At 39.9% G+C, this 19,424-nt stretch overlaps 1 protein-coding gene across 1 annotated transcript; it reads left to right on the top strand.

The window, feature by feature from the left end:
* The first annotated feature begins 2,268 nt into the window (after positions 1 to 2,268).
* On the top strand, positions 2,269 to 5,640 carry LOC126215130 (uncharacterized). The gene is made up of 2 exons (XM_049941794.1): positions 2,269 to 3,136; positions 4,624 to 5,640. The coding sequence occupies exon 2, from the start codon at positions 4,746 to 4,748 to the stop codon at positions 5,547 to 5,549; it is 804 nt and encodes a 267-aa protein (XP_049797751.1). The 5' UTR covers positions 2,269 to 3,136; positions 4,624 to 4,745; the 3' UTR covers positions 5,550 to 5,640.
* The last annotated feature ends 13,784 nt before the right edge of the window (positions 5,641 to 19,424 follow it).

Raw genomic sequence — 19,424 nt, 5'->3', positions numbered from 1 at the left:
TCAAGAGCTCAGGTGGTAACCCAGTTCTAAGCAAAGAAGGAAAAGCAGAAAGGTGGAAGGAGTATATAGAGGGTCTATACAAGGGCGATGTTCTTGAGGACAATATTATGGAAATGGAAGAGGATGTAGTTGAAGATGAAATGGGAGATATGATACTGCATGAAGAGTTTGACAGAGCACTGAAAGACCTAAGTCGAAACAAGGCCCCGGGAGTAGACAACATTCCATTAGAACTACTGATAGCCTTGGGAGAGCCAGCCCTGACAAAACTCTACCATCTGGTGAGCAAGATGTATAAGACAGGTGAAATTCTCTCGGACTTCAAGAAGAATGTAGTAATTCCAATCCCAAAGAAAGCAGGTGTTGACAGATGTGAAAATTACCGAACTATCAGTTAATAAGTCACAGCTGCAAAATACTAACGCGAATCCTTTACAGACGAATGGAAAAACTGGTAGAAGCCAACCTCGGGGAAGATTAATTTGGATTCAGTAGAAATATTGGAACACGTGAGGCAATACTGACCCTACGACTTACCTTAGAAGAATGATTCAGGAAGGGCAAACCTACGTTTCTAGCATTTATAGACTTAGAGTAAGCTTTTGACAATGTTGACTGGAACACTCTCTTTCAAATTCTGAAGGTGGCAGTGGTAAAATAAAGGGAGCGAAGGGCTATTTACAATTTGTACAGAAAGCAGATGGCAGTTATAAGAGTCGAGGGACATGAAAGGGAAGCAGTGGTTGGGAAGGGAGTGAGACAGGGTTGTAGCCTCTCCCCGATGTTATTCAATCTGTATATTGAGCAAGCAGTAAAGGAAACAAAAGAAAAGTTCGGAGTAGGCATTAAAATCCATGGAGAAGAAATAAAAACTTTGAGGTTCGCCGATGACATTGTAATTCTGTCAGAGACAGGAAAGGACTTGGAAGAGCAGTTGAACGGAATGGACAGTGTCTTGAAAGGAGGATATAAGATGAACATCAACAAAAGCAAAATGAGGATAATGGAATGTAGTCGAATTAAGTCGGGTGATGCTGAGGGAATTAGATTAGGAAATGAGACACTTAAAGTAGTAAAGGAGTTTTGCTATTTGGGGAGCAAAATAACTGATGATGGTCAAAGTAGAGAGGATATAAAATGTAGACTGGCAATGGCAAGGAAAGCGTTTCTGAAGAAGAGAAATTTGTTAACATCGAGTATTGATTTAAGTGTCAGGAAGTCGTTTCTGAAAGTATTTGTATGGAGTGTAGCCATGTATGGACGTGAAACATGGACGATAAATTGTTTAGACAAGAAGAGAATAGAAGCTTTCGAAATGTGGTGCTACAGAAGAATACTGAAGATTAGATGGGCAGATCACATAACTAATGAGGAGGTATTGAATAGAACTGGGGAGAAGAGGAGTTTGTGGCACAACTTGACTAGATGAAGGGATCGGCTGCATCAAACCAGTCTCAGGACTGAAGACCACAACAACAACAAGAAGATCACTGACATTTGCAGTGGCCTGACTGCAGCAGCATCACACGCCTATCTCAACCAGTCATGTAACACAGTTTTGTAAATGTCTGTTGCAACACCACACTATTTCCAGAGTTCTATTCAGACAGCTCTTGTGTTCGTCAGTGTTATGGCGTGACTTATGGTTGCTCATCCAATTCTCAGAATTCAGGGAGATAGGTTAGAGGTGACTCCAGGTGCATGCATCTTTCTCATTAATTTCCTACATGTTCCCACTACATTTGAGGTCAGTTGACCTGGGTGAGTCAGACACACATCTTCATACATAGAGTGATCGTCAGAGAATTATGATACAGTTTGGGAGGGAAAAGGTGACTCACTGTTGCTGGTTTTTGCTTTGTGTGCATCAGACCACGCACGAGCAGTTAGTAATATGGTACGGTGTGCCTGGTGTGGATCAACATTATGTAATGAAAATACAGTATTTTCTAAAGTTAATGAAGTGTGCTTTTCTTTGAATTTATAAAGCAAAAATGTGATTGAGGTAAGATAATGTTTATATTCTGACTATGGTGCGGGAAGTATTTATGTTTTATATATTTGTGCGATGGTTACTAGCCAAAAAAATGTACAGTGTATTGGAAAACATATATTTGTTACCAATTCAAAGCCAATATAAAAATATTATTTCATATTTTATTTTTTAGTTGACGAATTAGTATTTTTAAACATATAAATATTATGATATAAGTAAAAAGATTAAAATCACAAGGGCAAAGATTCCATATGAAAAAAGAATAAACAGAAGAAAAATTTAGAGTAAATAAGACATTAATAAAATGGTGTGACAAAGCACTAGAAATGAGGAAAAACATATATTCAGAACAATTAATTAAAAGAAAATATGTATCTCAGCCATTACAATGAAAAAAATTGATGGCACCCCATAGTACCTGAATCCACAATCATCATCTTAACAGCTAAAGAACTGAATCACTAGGCTATGATGACATTTCCAAGTCACTGTTATATTCAAGGCTCTATTCGATTACAAGAAATACCTTTTTGCCAGTCATTCACAAATGAGGCTCCATCAGGGTAAACGGCTGGGCATTGATAACTGGGACACTTACCTGCTCCACTGCATAGGTGTTTCAAAAAGTTATTTCCACCCCTTTTCGTGATGTCACCCAACTACTGCCAAAGATCACAGAGTCATGCCAGTGTGTTATGGAGCTTGTAATGGAGAAGAATTTGTGTTGTTTGCTTTATTTAGCACTAAAGGTGAACTCAGACTACTCTGACGTGATGTGTTCCCACGTCACGTCAGACAGCGTGGGACCACGTCAGACACGAAGCTGTGTTCACATTGGCGTGACGTATAGCAGCATGAAACAACTACTTCGTCTGCATTGTATTTTCCGACAGTTTGTTTTGAACCTGCAACCATGAATGTACTGTGTGTTTTTGAAATGCTGGAAGAAGAAGAAGAAGAAATGGCTGCTCTGTGTATTGCATCCATTTGCTCTTCCGAAGAGCGGTTTAAGTGGTATTACAGAGTGACAGAAACTGAATTCTACCATCTCCTGAGCTTGGTTGGTCCGATAATAGAAAAACGCTCCACTCAACTCAGGGAAAGCGTTCCGGCAGAGATACGACTTGCAGTTTGCTTGAGGTAAGTGCTAATACTTTAGTGTGTTAAATATCTGGGAGGGAAAAAATTATCACAGAGACATTTTGGAATTTTTATTGATTTTCTTTTCACAAAGTGCGTTTTATTATACATCAGAAAGGTAATTACAAATTACAAAAGTTTTCTTGCTGTTTCTCTTGCCAAGTGTAGGACAACATTGAGTCCGTTGAGCAGTCCAAGCTGTGTTCAGATCGTTGAGGAGATGGTGTTGAGGAGGATTGATAGAATGATGATGGATTTGTATTAAGAGTATTGTGGTAACCAGGGGTCACCTGAAATAAGCTCCCACGTGCTGCTTGCAACGCTGCCCCCAAAACAATGTTGCTCGCTCTAATTTGCTCATCAGGACACAATTTTTTCACATTTTTCGCCATGCTGAGGAAAAAAAGTTCGCATTCATCGTCCACGTTGTCACTTGATGCAGCGTGTGCACTTTGAAGAAGTACTTGGGAGCGGAAGCATTGGTTGTCTTCCATTATTTTAACCATTTCTTGTACGGATGACGTCAAATGTTTTTTTTTTTTTCAACATAAGGCCTTACGGGCTTCGCTGAAGGTTGAGTAAAAGTTGTTGGAGAATCTGATACATTAGCAGTGGGATTGTCGATGGCCTCCACCATTGTAGGGACTGCACTTTTCAGTATCGTTTCTTGGTGGATTGGATTGGGAACTTTCTGATGAGGCCACTTGTGAGTCTGTTTCATCAATCAGACATAAGCCAGTTTCTTCTCATGTTCCCATCATAATCTTCATTATTGGGGCTGTCTTCCACATTTCCTCAAGTTTTTCTTGTTACGAGAGTTGGATTCAAAAAAGCCATTTTATCTTCAAATTTCCATTTGCTCAAACTCTTTGCGGCCTGACCTGATATTGTGGCTCTACGGTGTTTAGCCTGGATGTACACATTCCGCAGTTTATTCCAGTTGTCTTTACATTCATTACCTAGAACAGAGAAATTAGTTTACAATTCTAGGCTAGTCTTTGTAGTGCGTTTAAAATTAGTTGCGAATTTTGACGTTCGGCTTGCCGGAGGTGACATGACTCCGTTACCAAGGCAACACCAATGGCGAGCCAGGCTTTCCCCCCGAGCCGCCACTGGTGTCGGCCTGTAAGGCATTCCTGTTGTCAGGCCGTAGGTAAACACTACCACAATTGTTTCTTTGCCGCCAAAGAACGTTCTCTGTTCATTATTGTCGTTTCTATACTGCTAAAGAATGTTTACCTGGCGGCCAGCTCCTTTTAGGCATGGAGATATCGCCGCCTGCTGGCACGCGTTGGCAACAACACTCCCCTCCACTCGCTCCGTACCGAACTGTCAAAAGTCGCAAGTAATTTTAAACGCACCGTAGTTATCTATTAATTATTCATTTATTCTCCTTTGGCGCTCAAAAGACAAAGGTCGCTTAATCGCCAAAGGACAACGTGAAGATTAATAATTCAATAAGTGGGCTTTTTTTTCACTGTTCACAGGTACTTGGTGACTGGCAATTCTTACAGAACATTGGGTTTTTCTTTTTGGATGGGATTTTCAACTATTGGAGAAATAGTCAGAGTGTTGTGAGGTAATTTGGAAAACTCTACGACCGATTTACATGCCAGAACCAAACAAAGATGAATGGGAACAGATAGCCAAGGATTATGATGAGAAGTGGAATTATCCACACTGCATAGGAGCTTTGGACAGCAAGCACGTTCAAATCCGATGTCCAGCTGGTGCTGGTTCATTGTACTATAACTACAAAGGAATATATGCCATTGTTTTATTGGCTTTGGTAGCTGCAAATTACAAATTCACACTTGTTGACGTTGCAGCTTACGGCAAAAATAGCAATGGAGGAACTGTTGACCGATCTGAGATGGGGAAAAGATTTGAAAGCAACAATTACGCCGTTCCAAAAGACAAAGAGCTACTACCAGCAATGGAGCTTCCTTATGTAATTATTGCAGATGAAGCCTTCCCTCTTAAAGCCTATTTGATGCATCCATATAGCAAAGCAGCCATTACAAGTGACGAAGAGAAGGTATACAACTACCGTCACTCAAGAGCTCGACGGACTGTAGAAAATGCTTTCGGAATTCTAGCCGGGCGCTGGAGAATATTTCTAAAGCCTATTGAAACTAAACCAGAAATTGTCAATCCAATAGTTTTAGCTTCCACCTGTCTACACAACATGCTTCGGAATACATCGACAAATATTTCCCCTTTCGAGGACCAAATCAGAATGGAAAGTGAACACATTCATGGTGTAGCCAACCTCGAGCCCATTCGTAGAAATTTCGTGAGAGAAGTGGCCATCACCAGAGATAAGTTCAAAAAGTACTTCGTTTCTGATTATGGTTCAGCAAGTTGTCCTTGGCAATGGCACTCCATTAGAAAGGGTAGAGTTGCTCCATGACAAGTCCAGTATTATTTACTTAATACGTGCATTCGTTATAACCGACCATTTTAAGTTCAGTTGGGTGTTATTTTTAATTACAATTCATATAATCCAGTTTATATAATAGATATCTTTTATATTTATATCTGGTTTTACTTGTTATGGATTGATACTTTTTTCCTATCAATATAAAATATAATGCCTATTGAACTATTATAAATTGTGAAAAAGAAAAACTAATAAAAAATGTGGAAAAAGTAACTGTTTTTACTAACCTGTAAATCCGAGTTTTTTTCTCCTATTTCATCCCAAGCCTCTTTCCTTGAATGTTGGTTATGATATTCCCAGTTTGTAGAGTCATACAGCACCGGATTTGACCGAACATATTCAATCAACATCTCCTCCATCTTCAAATAATAACTGCAAACGTTAGAGGAGAAACCACTTCACACTTCTAACGCCTTCCCACGACTGACAAAAATCTAGAACTGTAGATATTCTTCCCACGTGTCATAAGGTGTGTAGTGTCAGATTGCATCATCCAACGCACTCCCACGTCACGTCAGCTCAATATAAACATAAACGCAGAAAACCCTGTGTTGGATTTTTATATCATGCGCGTTATGATGTGAGCCCATGTGTTTCCACGTCATGTCTGAGTAGTCTGTATCCGCCCTAAGTCCTGTGACTTGTCCAGTTTCAGGCTGCCTTCTTATCTGTTAATTTTGTGTGTGTGTTTTTTTAATTTCTGTAGCATTGTGGTCCATTCTAACATGGTAATGATTGGACTTTAATAAAACATAAATATTGTAGAACCAAATTCATGTTTCTCTAGCCCCAGAATGTGCCTGGCTATTGCAGATTATGTGTGTTTCCCAGAATACAATTGCCCTTGTGTCCTTTAAGCCATTGAAGCTTCTTTTAGCAGTTCCAATGTTGCACAACTCCAAGTAATTTTACACCCATTTCCACCTTTTTCTAATCTTTTACATTAAAGTACATAGCATATCCTGTAAAATATGTTAAAATTAATTGTCTCTGGGTGTTTGACATATTAATGCCCAATGGACTGATAAACACTGCTGGCTTCGAATGAAATGTGGGTGTTACTTTCCTATTGCAACTCCCTAGTGGACTGCCCGCCACAGTGTTGTTTCAGCAGGGACGAGCGAGCAGCTGTAGGTAGCAGCAGGTGAAAACCTCACTTGTGTCTGTCAGCAGGTGTTGCAGCATCATGCCTGCAACCACTGTAACAGGAAATATCTTCAGAGATTATTTAATTCCTGCTTTCTCACTTTGCATAATGACACCTACTCTCCATGCTGCTAGGTTACACCTTACTGTCCACCCTTAACATTATCAACAGTGGCATTTCATCAGCAGTCATACATATTTTGGTTCAGAAACAAATTTGTTATGAACATAAGAGTTTCGGAGGAAATGTTTTCTCATCAGCATAACTTCATTTTATATTTTTGTCAAAGGTAAATCGAGCTTAGTGCCGAAATTGTCACATGGTGCAAAGTGACTAGACTAAGTGAAATGTCAGTGTAGTGTGGGTGTTATGTATACTTTCTGCACATGCTATTAATTTTGGTGTGGTTGTTTTGGTTTCAAATAATTTTTTAGCATTTGTTATATCAATAGATTCTGGATTTGAGTACTGTGTCAGTATTGTAGAGTGTGAGTGGAAATGAATAGTGTGAATGAGTTAAAATTAGTTTTCCTGCCTTTCTGATGCAGAGAGACTTACTATAATGACACTTGGAAGACCATTACGAAATTTTAAAACTGTGCAAAATATTAACACTAGAAAGAGACCGTTAAAGAAAACATTTAAAAGGGATATTTATAAAAATAGTGATTCATTATGTGGCTAAGAAGTTAAGAAAGGCGTTATTCTGCTTCCCGTGTCTGCTGTTTGATGGGGAACCCGCAGGGAGCAGAGTAAGTGTCACAGACGTTTAAAGAAACGTAAATCTTCAGTTTTACACATACAGAACTGTTTAAGGCTGTCACTTTCTGGAAATGCCCGTGTATCTGCACAACTAGATAGCGTAACTGGAAAGAAAATTGCTAGTTATTATGAAAAAGTTAGGCATTGTAGATAGTGTTAAATATTTTAATAAACTATATTGTTTCCACATTTCTTTTGAACTGACCTTAAGGGGTTATGATGAAACTGGACTGTCTTCAGACATACATGTTTTCAGGAGACTGATTACTTTTAGTACCCAATTGGATGTGTTGTTGTTGTGGTCTTCAGTCCAGAGACTGGTTTGATGCAGCTCTCCATGCTACTCTATCCTGTGCAAGCTTCTTCATCTCCCAGTACCTACTGCAACCTACATCCTTCTGAATCTGCTTAGTGTATTCATTGGTCTCCCTCTACGATTTTTACCCTCCACGCTGCCCTCCAATATAAATTTGTGATCCCTTGATGCCTCAAAACATGTCCTACCAACCGATCCCTTCTTCTAGTCAAGTTGTGCCACAAACTTCTCTTCTCCCCAATCCTATTCAATACCTCCTCATTAGTTACGTGATCTACCCACCTTATCTTCAGCATTCTTCTGTAGCACCACATTTCGAAAGCTTCTATTCTCTTCTTGTCCAAACTGGTTATCGTCCATGTTTCACTTCCATACATGGCTACACTCCATACAAATACTTTCAGAAACGACTTCCTGACACTTAAATCTATACTCGATGTTAACAAATTTCTCTTCTTCAGAAACGATTTCCTTGCCATTGCCAGTCTACATTTTATATCCTCTCTACTTCGACCATCATCAGTTATTTTGCTCCCCAAATAGCAAAATTCCTTTACTACTTTAAGTGTCTCATTTCCTAATCTAATTCCCTCAGCATCACCAGACTTAATTCGACTACATTCCATTATCCTCGTTTTGCTTTTTTGATGTTCATGTTATATCCTCCTTTCAAGACACTGTCCATTCCGTTCAACTGCTCTTCCAAGTTCTTTGCCGTCTCTGACAGAATTACAATGTCATCGGCGAACCTCAAAGTTTTTATTTCTTCTCCATGGATTTTAATACCTACTCCGAATTTTTCTTTTGTTTCCTTTACTGCTTGCTCAATATACAGATTGAATAACATCGGGGAGAGGCTACAACCCTGTCTCACTCCTTTCCCAACCACTGCTTCCCTTTCATGCCCCTCGACTCTTATAACTGCCATCTGGTTTCTGTACAAATTGTAAATAGCCTTTCGCTCCCTGTATTTTACCGCTGCCACCTTCAGAATTTGAAAGAGAGTATTCCAGTTAACGTTGTCAAAAGCTTTCTCTAAGTCTACAAATGCTAGAAACGTAGGTTTGCCTTTTCTTAATCTTCCTTCTAAGATAAGTCGTAAGGTTAGTATTGCCTCACGTGTTCCAACATTTCTACGGAATCCAAATTGATCTTCCCCGAGGTCCGCTTCTACCAGTTTTTCCATTCATCTGTAAAGAATTTGCGTAAGTATTTTGCAGCTGTGACTTATTAAACTGATAGTTCGGTAATTTTCACATCTGTCAACACCTGCTTTCTTTGGGATTGGAATTATTATATTCTTCTTGAAGTCTGTGGGTATTTCGCCTGTCTCATACATTTTGCTCACCAGATGGTAGAGTTTTGTCATGACTGGCTCTCCCAAGGCCATCAGTAGTTCTAATGGAATGTTGTCTACTCCCGGGGCCTTGTTTCGACTCAGGTCTTTCAGTGCTCTGTCAAACTCTTCACGCAGTATCTTATCTCCCATTTCATCTTCATCTACATCCTCTTCCATTTCCATAATACTGTCCTCAAGTACATCGCCCTTGTATAAACCCTCTATATACTCCTTCTACCTTTCTGCCTTCCCTTCTTTGCTTAGAACTGGGTTGCCATCTGAGCTCTTGATATTCATACAAGTGGTTCTCTTCTCTCCAAAGGTCTCTCTAATTTTCCTGTAGGCAGTATCTATCTTACCCCTAGTGAGACAAGCCTCTACATCCTTACATTTGTCCTCTAGCCATCCCTGCTTAGCCATTTTGCACTTCCTGTCGATCTCATTTTTGAGATGTTTGTATTCCCTTTTGCCTGCTTCATTTACTGCATTTTTATATTTTCTCCTTTCATCAATTAAATTCAATATTTCTTCTGTTACCCAAGGATTTCTATTAGCCCTCGTCTTTTTACCTACTTGATCCTCTGCTGCCTTCACTACTTCATCCCTCAGAGCTACCCATTCTTCTTCTACTGTATTTCTTTCCCCCATTCCTGTCAATTTTTCCCTTATGCTCTCCCTGAAACACTCTACAACCTCTGGTTCTTTCAGTGTATCCAGGTCCCATCTCCTTAAATTCCCACCTTTTTGCAGTTTCTTCAGTTTCAATCTGCAGTTCATAACCAATATATTGTGGTCAGAATCCACATCTGCCCCTGGAAATGTCTTACAATTTAAAACCTGGTTCCTAAATCTCTGTCTTACCATTATATAATCTATCTGATACCTATTAGTATCTCCAGGATTCTTCCAGGTATACAACCTTCTTTTATGATTCTTGAACCAAGTGTTAGCTATGATTAAGTTATGCTCTGTGCAAAATTCTACAAGGCGGCTTCCTCTTTCATTTCTTCCCCCCAATCCATATTCACCTACTATGTTTCCTTCTCTCCCTTTTCCTACTGACGAATTCCAGTCACCCATGACTATTAAATTTTCATCTCCCTTCACTACCTGAATAATTTCTTTTATCTCGTCATACATTTCATCAATTTCTTCATCATCTGCAGAGCTAGTTGGCATATAAACTTGTACTACTGTAGTAGGCATGGGCTTTGTGTCTATCTTGGCCACAATAATGCGTTCACTATGCTGTTTGTAGTAGCTAACCCGCATTCCTATTTTTTTATTCATTATTAAACCTACTCCTGCATTACCCCTATTTGATTTTGTATTTATAACCCTGTAATCACCTGACCAAAAGTCTTGTTCCTCCTGCCACCAAACTTCACTAATTCCCACTATATCTAACTTTAACCTATCCATTTCCCTTTTTAAATTTTCTAACCTACCTGCCCGATTAAGGGATCTGACATTCCACGCTCCGATCCGTAGAATGCCAGTTTTCTTTCTCCTGATAACGACGTCCTCTTGAGTAGTCCCCGCCCGGAGATCCGAATGGGGGACTATTTTACCTCCGGAATATTTTACCCAAGAGGACGCCATCATCATTTAATCATACAGTAAAGCTGCATGTCCTCGGGAAAAATTACGGCTGTAGTTTCCCCTTGCTTTCAGCCGTTCGCAGTACCAGCACAGCAAGGCCGTTTTGGTTAATGTTACAAGGCCAGATCAGTCAATCATCCAGACTGTTGCCCCTGCACTACTGAAAAGGCTGCTGCCCCTCTTCAGGAACCACATGTTTGTCTGGCCTCTCAACAGATACCCCTCCGTTGTGGTTGCACCTACGGTACGGCCATCTGTATCGCTGAGGCACGCAAGCCTCCCCACCAACGGCAAGGTCCATGGTTCATGGGGGAAGCCCAATTGGATGTTGTACTAAAATTTTATTTAGAAAAAGCAACTTTTTTCAAAGGAACAACAAAAACAATCCAAAGTGAATTTTTACACTTTAAGTTTGAGGCATGTCAGGAAGAAATACCAAAACAATATTATATGAAATGAAACCAGTGACATTTTAAATTTTTTTTTCAGATGGCCATTGTCTTCTGTTTCATAATAAGAGACAAACCAAATAGCAAGGGTTCTTGAGTTTTCTGTCTCTTTCAAAACACGACACACTAACATTGCTTGTGTTCACAGATTGAAAGAAGCATAAAGTAAATAAAACTCCCTAAAACAGACTGTGACTCAAAGTATCCTCTGTGTGGTGAATAGCAGCAGTCTATTCTTTCCATATTGTTATTCCATCCTGGACTTTCCAATTTTTAATTTCCCCAAAAACAGACTTAGGTTTAAGCATCCATTATGGCTGGTTCCTCTGGTGGGATATCAGATTTTTTTATCCCTGTACATAAAATATGCATTGTTATGCTCATCAAGTCAGTTTTATAATAAACAAGCCAGTATCAACTAACAACACACAGTGATCAAGTGTTGTGTATTTGTTTGCTTTGATCTTGCTCTACTGGGTGGAATTTTCAGTCCTGATCTGTAAACACATTTATGACCACCAGAAAAACGATACATTAAGTGGAAGAACCGGATACTTTAAGGTGACTCTGTAAAGGGTGAAACTACAATTTACATGGAGCTTGATCATAAAAAGGTTGTTTCCAATTGGAGTTTTAATTACTGGTTGGAATTCTTCCATAAAGTTATGCCACTACTTTTTAATATTCTGTCCCAAATTGTTTCACTCCTTTGTATCATTTAGAGGGCTGAAGATCAAGATCTGAGAAGAAATTGATGTTACCAGCAGTAATGGAAGTACTGACTGCTTGTGGAAGAGAAGGAAATTGGACAATACTGAGTAGGAAAAAGAAGCAAGGTTAAATATCATTTTAGTTTCTCAGATCATTTTGTAGCTTCATTGTTATTTCCTCCAGAGAAAATACTCTTGCATTGGTCTAAGTCCCATGAAGATATCTTAATACAGTGTATCCAATGTACACATTTTTTGAACAAGCTGAAACTAGGACACGAACTATTTGCATCCATTTAGTACATGAATTAAGGTCACTGTGTGGTGCTCCGATTCTATGTTAGTTTTTGTAAATGCGGTTAGTGGCACTGAAGTTAGTTTCTAGTTAATCGCAACTGAAATGCTTAACTCCATTTTCAAACATTCCTTTACAAAGAAAATCTTCAGAGAATTGCCCCAGTTTAATCCTCGTGCCACTGAAAGATGAGTGAAATAAGTGTTAGTGTCAGTGGTGCTGAAAAACATGAAATTATTTAAATTCAACAGAGGTCCACGACCAAATGGAATCCCTATCAGATTGTATACTGAATTTGGCGCTAAGTTAGCATATCTTGTCTATAATCTATTGTAGATCCCACAAACAAAAAACTGTGCCCGCTTATTGGAAAAAAGCACAGGTCACACCGATCTACAAGAAGGGTAGGTAATGTGATTGTGGTGTGCGTACTGTAAGACCTTCGGTACACCCACCATCAGATTATTTGACTTGTCGCTCTAACAAAGTAGGTGAGTGTCAGCAATATGTCTCGTGGTCTTATTGTGGCATGTTTATCTTCTGCCGTTAGGTCAGATGATAGAAATGCCACTTGCACGCTTAGAGTAGCAGATTGACGGTGACCAACTTTAAACAGAACTTGATTAATTTTCACACACATTTATTAAAATAATAAAAAGCGTAGATATTGCGTAACTTGATTCTGGATGCTGTTTACAATTGACAATCTGAAGTTCCTTTGGTCTTGGTACATTAATCTTATTCTCACATATCTCTGATACTTGACAAAGTGTCTATTCATTTATCTTCATGGCTATGTACAGGAATATGATAATTTTATTAGGTGCAGACTGAAACTTGACTATAGACTGGTACAGACAAATGCAGACTGACTAATCAGAGGTCTGTACACTCGTTATAATACCTCGTGCGTTCATGTATCAATGCGCGAGTGTGATCTGCGAGGATAAAAGGTTCTACATTAGCAGCGATCTCATTGGCTGCGTTACATATTAATACGCGTATCAGCGGAAGCAGAATTTGGTCCGTCTCTAAGGCAGCGCCATCTCGTAGTGTAGAGACGGACGAGTGCTGCACCTGTGCTGTTGTGCTTAGCGGGGTGCGCTCTAGTGGGAAAGTTGTGTACGCGCTGACTACGCGGAACTATGTACACAACAGTGATCCACAAAACTACTATCTAATATGTTTTACATCGATTTGTTATAGAATCTTAGACACATTCTGAGATATCTTAAGCAGAATTGCCTCCTCCATGCCAACTAACACAGATTCCAAAATGCTGATCATGTGAAACCCAACTTGCACTTACTGAAAGCTTTGGATCAAGGCAATCGGGTAGATGCAGTATTTCCTGATTTCCGAAAAGCATCTGACTCAGTACCAGACTTATGTTTATTATCAAAAGTTGGATCATATGGGGTTTCAAGTGAAATTTGTGACTGGACTGAGGACTTTTTGGTAGGGAGGAGACAGCATGTTACCATGGATGGAGAATCATCGTCAGATGTAACTAGAGGTGTGCCCCAGGTAAGTGTGTTGGGACTCTTGCTGTTCATGTTGTATATTAATGACCTTGTAGACAATATTAATAGTAACTTAATACATTTTGCAGATGATGCAGTTATTTATAATGAAGTACTGCCCAAAAGAAGACACATAAATATCCTGTCAGATCTTGATAAGATTCGAAAATCGTGCAAATATTGGAAGCTTGCATTAAATGTTGAAAAATGTGGAATTGTGCACTTAACAAAAAAAATTAGTATCCTTTGATTATAATGTCAATGAGCCACTATTGGAATCAGCCAACTAGTGGAAATACCTAGAACTCTTTATAGGAATGTGAAATGGAATGATCACATAGGCTCAGTTGTGGTAAAGCAGGTGGACTTAGGGTTTATTTGTAGAATGCTGGGGAACTGCAATCAGTCTACAAAGCATATGGCTTACAAATTACTCGTGTGAGTGGTTCTAGAATATTGCTCAAGTGGGTGGACCTCATATCAAATAGGACTAACAGGGGATATTGACCCCACACTATGAAGGGCAGAACGACATTATATAAATCCTTTAATTACAAACTGTAAAACCAACGTTTCGACCGTATTACAACGGCTTTCCTCAAGGCTGGACTGGTGTTGGTGGAGCAAGGGTGGCTCTGTTTATTTCAGATGATAGGCGTCAATACGTGACATTTGTGAAATTTTATCGGCCCTCGGATTAGGCTAGTCATGACGAAAGGGGAGAGGGTAGGACAGGAGCTGTGGGTGAGCTAACTGGCTTGTCAGTGACTGACGACAGTGGGCAAATTGGCGCTTGGCTTCTGGTGGGCAAGTCGTCTTATTGCGCGGAAATGCACTGACAGTTCCCATATAGCTGTTTAGTTTGTCGCGCCCATGCTCTATGAGGCATTTACCCTGCGGCCGCTCGCGGCCCGTTGTACTGGGAAGGCGGCAACCAGGACGGCGGTAGGCCGTCCTCTCTATCGATATCTGGCTGCTTGATGATTTCAGTCGCCTCGCGAATTTTACGTTGGCACGTCCACAACTTCTTCGCCAGCACACGAGCTTCCTGGAACAAGGTAGGTGGTTTTCAGCTGTTGCCGATTTGTTATGCTGTGCTAATCCCATATAGCGTTCGTGTCCTGCTTCTCGTGTACTAACTGGTCTCTCCTATATAGACAGCTTCGCACTCACAACGTAGTTAACACTTTGCCGTCCGCATGTCTCGTACAAATTTATTCGCTTGGCGCCGGCAGCACTAGTTTGGATTACTTGGCTCGTCGCCGGCCGCTTGTCACCTTTCCGTTGATGACAAGCTTCAAATACATTGACCTTTGCGCGCTTTAATTTTCCTGAAATCCCCTATTTTGCCGTATCGTTCGACAAACTTGAATTTTCTTCTCAAGGAACTTCTCTGCAAGTTCTACACTGTTATAATAATCAACCATGCGGAAGTGATGCCACTTTCCATCACAAGGTCTCAATAGTTCCATCACTGTTTTTGCTAAAGGCTGTCCAGCGCCGGAATATATCTTGAATGAGGAAATGTATCCCGTACTCGAATCACACAGTATCCGAATGAGTATGCCGTATTTCGTAATTTTCGACGGATTGTAAACTTTTAAAGTTTAACCGTCCACACCACGGCATCATTCCTTCAATTTGAGATGTTTTTACTTTGATTAAGCGTTTCCTTAAACTTTCTGGAAAAATAATAAATTACTAATTGCACTTTGACAAGCCCGTCGGCATTAGCCAGTTTATTGTTGCTGTCGAAAAAACGTAAAAATGATATTTGTCTGAATAAGTTGCGGTGGAGTCTTATCAGCAGGACGGGTTTCACTAGGCATGGCCTGCACCTCGGTATGGGAAGGGGAGGTTGGCAAAGTTTATATGTGACAGCATAGGTGGGGTTGGTGGGATCACTCATGGGAAAATTCCTGCAGTAGTGGGTGTTAGAGCTCCACCTTTGTTAGATTGAAGTCAGCTGATATGTATTCCTGCTTAAGGTAAATCTCTCTAACAAAGGAACCACTTTTGACAAAGCTTAGGTATCCGAGTAATGAGGGAATTAGTATATTTCATCAAAATATACAAGGTATTAGAGATAAAGTTAGTGAACTACTTATAGATGTTGACTCTGAAATCATTGGTATATCTGAACACTTCTTAAATAAGGAGATAATTCAGAGGCTTCCTTTACCAGGATACAGGTTGGCTGGCAGCTTTTCGAGGAGATCTTTGCGGTGTGGGGGAGTAGCCATGTATGTGAAAAACGGCGTCCCATTTGAGTCAATTGATGTTTCAAAGTACTGCACTGAAAAGGTGTTTGAATGTTGTGCAGGTGTGGTTAAATTTAACGGAGCTAAACTTCTAACTGTTGTTATTTATATATCCCCAGACTCCGATTTCACAATATTTTTGCTAAAGCTAGAGGAGGTTCTTGGTTCACTTTATAGGAAATACAAAAAGTTAGTTATATGTGGTGACTTCAATATTAATTGTATAAGTGATTGTGCAAGGAAGAGGATGCTGGTAGACCTCCTTAATTCATATAATCTTATGCAAACCGTATTCTTTCCAAAGAGAGTGCAAGGGAACAGTAGAACAACCATAGACAAAATTTTTGTTCATTCCTCATTACTAGAAGGGCATCCTGTTAGCAAAAAGGTGAATGGCCTTTCAGATCATGATGCACAAATTTTAACTCTAAAAGATTTTTGTGCTGCAACACGTGTTAAATATAGTCATCAGCTGTTTAGGACAGCTGATCCAGTTGCTGTACCGAGCGAGGTGGCGCAGTGGTTAGCACACTGGACTCGCATTCGGGAGGACGACGGTTCAATCCCGTCTCCGGCCATCCTGATTTAGGTTTTCCGTGATTTCCCTAAATCGCTTCAGGCAAATGCCGGGATGGTTCCTTTGAAAGGGCACGGCCGATTTCCTTCCCAATCCTTCCCTAACCCGAGCTTGCGCTCCGTCTCTAATGACCTCGTTGTCGACGGGACGTTAAACACTAACCACCACCACCACCAGTTGCTGTAGAGGCCTTTGTAAACCTTATCAAGGAACAAGAGTGGCAAGATGTTTATAGCGCTGATACAGTAGACGATAAATATAATGCTTTTCTCGTGCTCTTTGAAAGTTGCTTTCCGTTAGAACGTTCAAAACAGGGTACTAGCACAAACAGGCAGCCTGGGTGGCTGACTAGAGGGATAAGAATATCTTGTAGAACAAAGTGGCAATTATATCAAAACGTTAGAAACAGTGAAAATCTAAATGCAGCAGCCCATTACAAACAGTATTGTAAGGTGCTTAAAAATGTTATCAGGAAGGCAAAAAGTATGTGGTATGCAGATAGAATAGCTAAGTCTCAGGATAAAATTAAAACCATATGGTCAGTCGTAAAGGAAGTGGCTGGTCTGCAGAAACAGGTCGAGGATATAGAATCAGTGCGTAGTGGGAATGTCCGTGTTACTGATAAGTTGCATATATGTACAGTATTTAAAAATCACTTTCTGACTATAGCAGGTGAACTAAATAGAAACCCAGTCCCAACAGGGAATCATATAGCGGAAAAAAGTGTTCCAAGACTGTTACCTGAAATGCTCCTCCATGATACTGACAAGAGGGAGATTGAGTTAATAATTAAATCACTAAAGACCAAGAACTCTCATGGATATGACGGGGTATCTAGCAGAATACTGAAGTATTGTTCTGTGTATGTTAGCTCAGTACTTAGCCATATCTGTAACTTTTCCTTTAGGAGTGGTCGGTTTCCTGACCGATTAAAGTACTCGATAGTGAAGCCACTTTATAAAAAGGGAGACAGGGATAATGTTGACAATTATAGACCTATTTCTATGCCATGGGTGTTTGCTAAAGTTCTCGAGAAGGTTGTGTATACAAGGTTACTGGAGCATTTAAATTCACATAATTTGCTGTCAAATGTTCAGTTTGGTTTTAGAAATGGTTTAACAACTGAAAATGCTATATTCTCTTTTTTCTGTGAGGTTTTGGACGGATTAAATAAAAGGTTGCGAACGCTAGGGGTTTTCTTTGATTTAACGAAGGCTTTTGACTGTGTTGACCACAAAATGTTACTGCAGAAGTTGGACCATTATGGAGTAAGGGGAGTAGCTTACAATTGGTTCACCTCTTACTTTAAGAACAGAAAGCAGAAGGTAATTCTCTGCAATATTGAGAGTGATAGTGATGTTCAGTCCCAATGGGGCACTGTTAAGTGGGGCGTTCCCCAAGGGTCGGTGCTGGGGCCACTGCTGTTTCTTATTTATATAAATGATATGCCTTCTAGTATTACAGGTGATTCAAAAATATTTCCTCGCATTCGGGAGGACGACGGTTCAATCCCACGTCCGGCCATTCTGATTTAGGTTTTCCGTGCTTTCCCTAAATCACTCCAGGCAAATGCCGGGATGGTTCCTCTGAAAGGGCACGGCCGACTTCCTTCCCAATCCTTCCCTAATCCGATGAGACCGATGACCACGCTGTCTGGTCTCCTTCCCCAAACCAACCAACCAACCAACCAAAAATATTTCTGTTTGCTGATGACACCAGCTTGATAGTGAAGGATCTTGTGTGTAATATTGAAACAGTATCAAATAATGTAGTTCATGAAATAAGTTCGTGGCTTGTGGAAAATAATTTGATGCTAAATCACAGTAAGACTCAGTTTTTACAGTTTCTAACTCACAATTCAACAAGAACCGATATTTTGATCAGACAGAAAGGGCATATTATAAGCGAGACGGAACAGTTCAAGTTCCTAGGCGTTCGGATAGATAGTAAGGTGTTGTGGAAAGCCCATGTTCAGGATCTTGTTCAGAAACTAAATGCTGCTTTATTTACCATTAGAACAGTATCTGAAATAAGTGACACTTCAACACGAAAAGTAGTCTACTTCGCATATTTTCATACTCTTATGTCGTATGGTATTATTTTTTGGGGTAATTCTTCTGATTCAAAAAGGGTATTTTTGGCTCAAAAACGGGCTGTTCGAGCTATATGTGGTGTAAGTTCGAGAACCTCTTGTCGACCCCTATTCAATAGTCTGGGAATTCTGACATTGCCCTCACAGTATATATTTTCTTTAATGTCGTTTGTTGTTAGCAATATTAGCCTATTCCCAAGAGTTAGCAGCTTTCACTCGGTTAATACTAGGCAGAAATCGAATCTGCATGTGGAATGCACTTCCTTGACTCTTGTGCAGAAAGGAGTGCAGTATTCTGCTGCATCCATTTTCAATAAGCTACCACATGAACTCAAAAATCTTAGCAGTAGCCCAAACTCTTTTAAGTCTAAACTGAAGAATTTCCTCATGGCTCACTCCTTCTATTCTGTCGAGGAGCTCCTGGAAGAGCTAAAAAATTAAGCAAATTCCAGTGTTACAGTGTTGATTTTCTTTATTTAAATTTACGACTTGTCACCTGAATATGTTTTTTATATTTCATTTTATCTGTTTCTAATATCGTGTTATAATTTCATGTATTGACTCGTTTCTTGACTATGGAGACTTCTCCTTAATTTGGTCCCACGGAACAATAAATAAATAAATAAACATCGTTTTGCGAAATACCGGTGTGTCTACCAACGGATTCGTTGACCAAAATCATCGATCATGCTTTTTTTTTTGCTGTTCCCATAAGGATAGCAAGCCCAAACCATTTTCTTAGTTCGGGTCCCGTAACATCGACAAATTTGGC

This window comes from Schistocerca nitens, chromosome 12 (genome assembly GCF_023898315.1).
Source record: "Schistocerca nitens isolate TAMUIC-IGC-003100 chromosome 12, iqSchNite1.1, whole genome shotgun sequence".
Lineage (NCBI taxonomy): Eukaryota > Metazoa > Arthropoda > Insecta > Orthoptera > Acrididae > Schistocerca > Schistocerca nitens.
This window is presented reverse-complemented; position numbering and strand designations above follow the sequence as displayed.

Excerpts from the sequence above, each read along its gene's own strand:
- LOC126215130 (XM_049941794.1), top strand. The coding sequence starts at position 4,746 with ATGCCAGAACCAAACAAAGATGAATGGGAACAGATAGCCAAGGATTAT.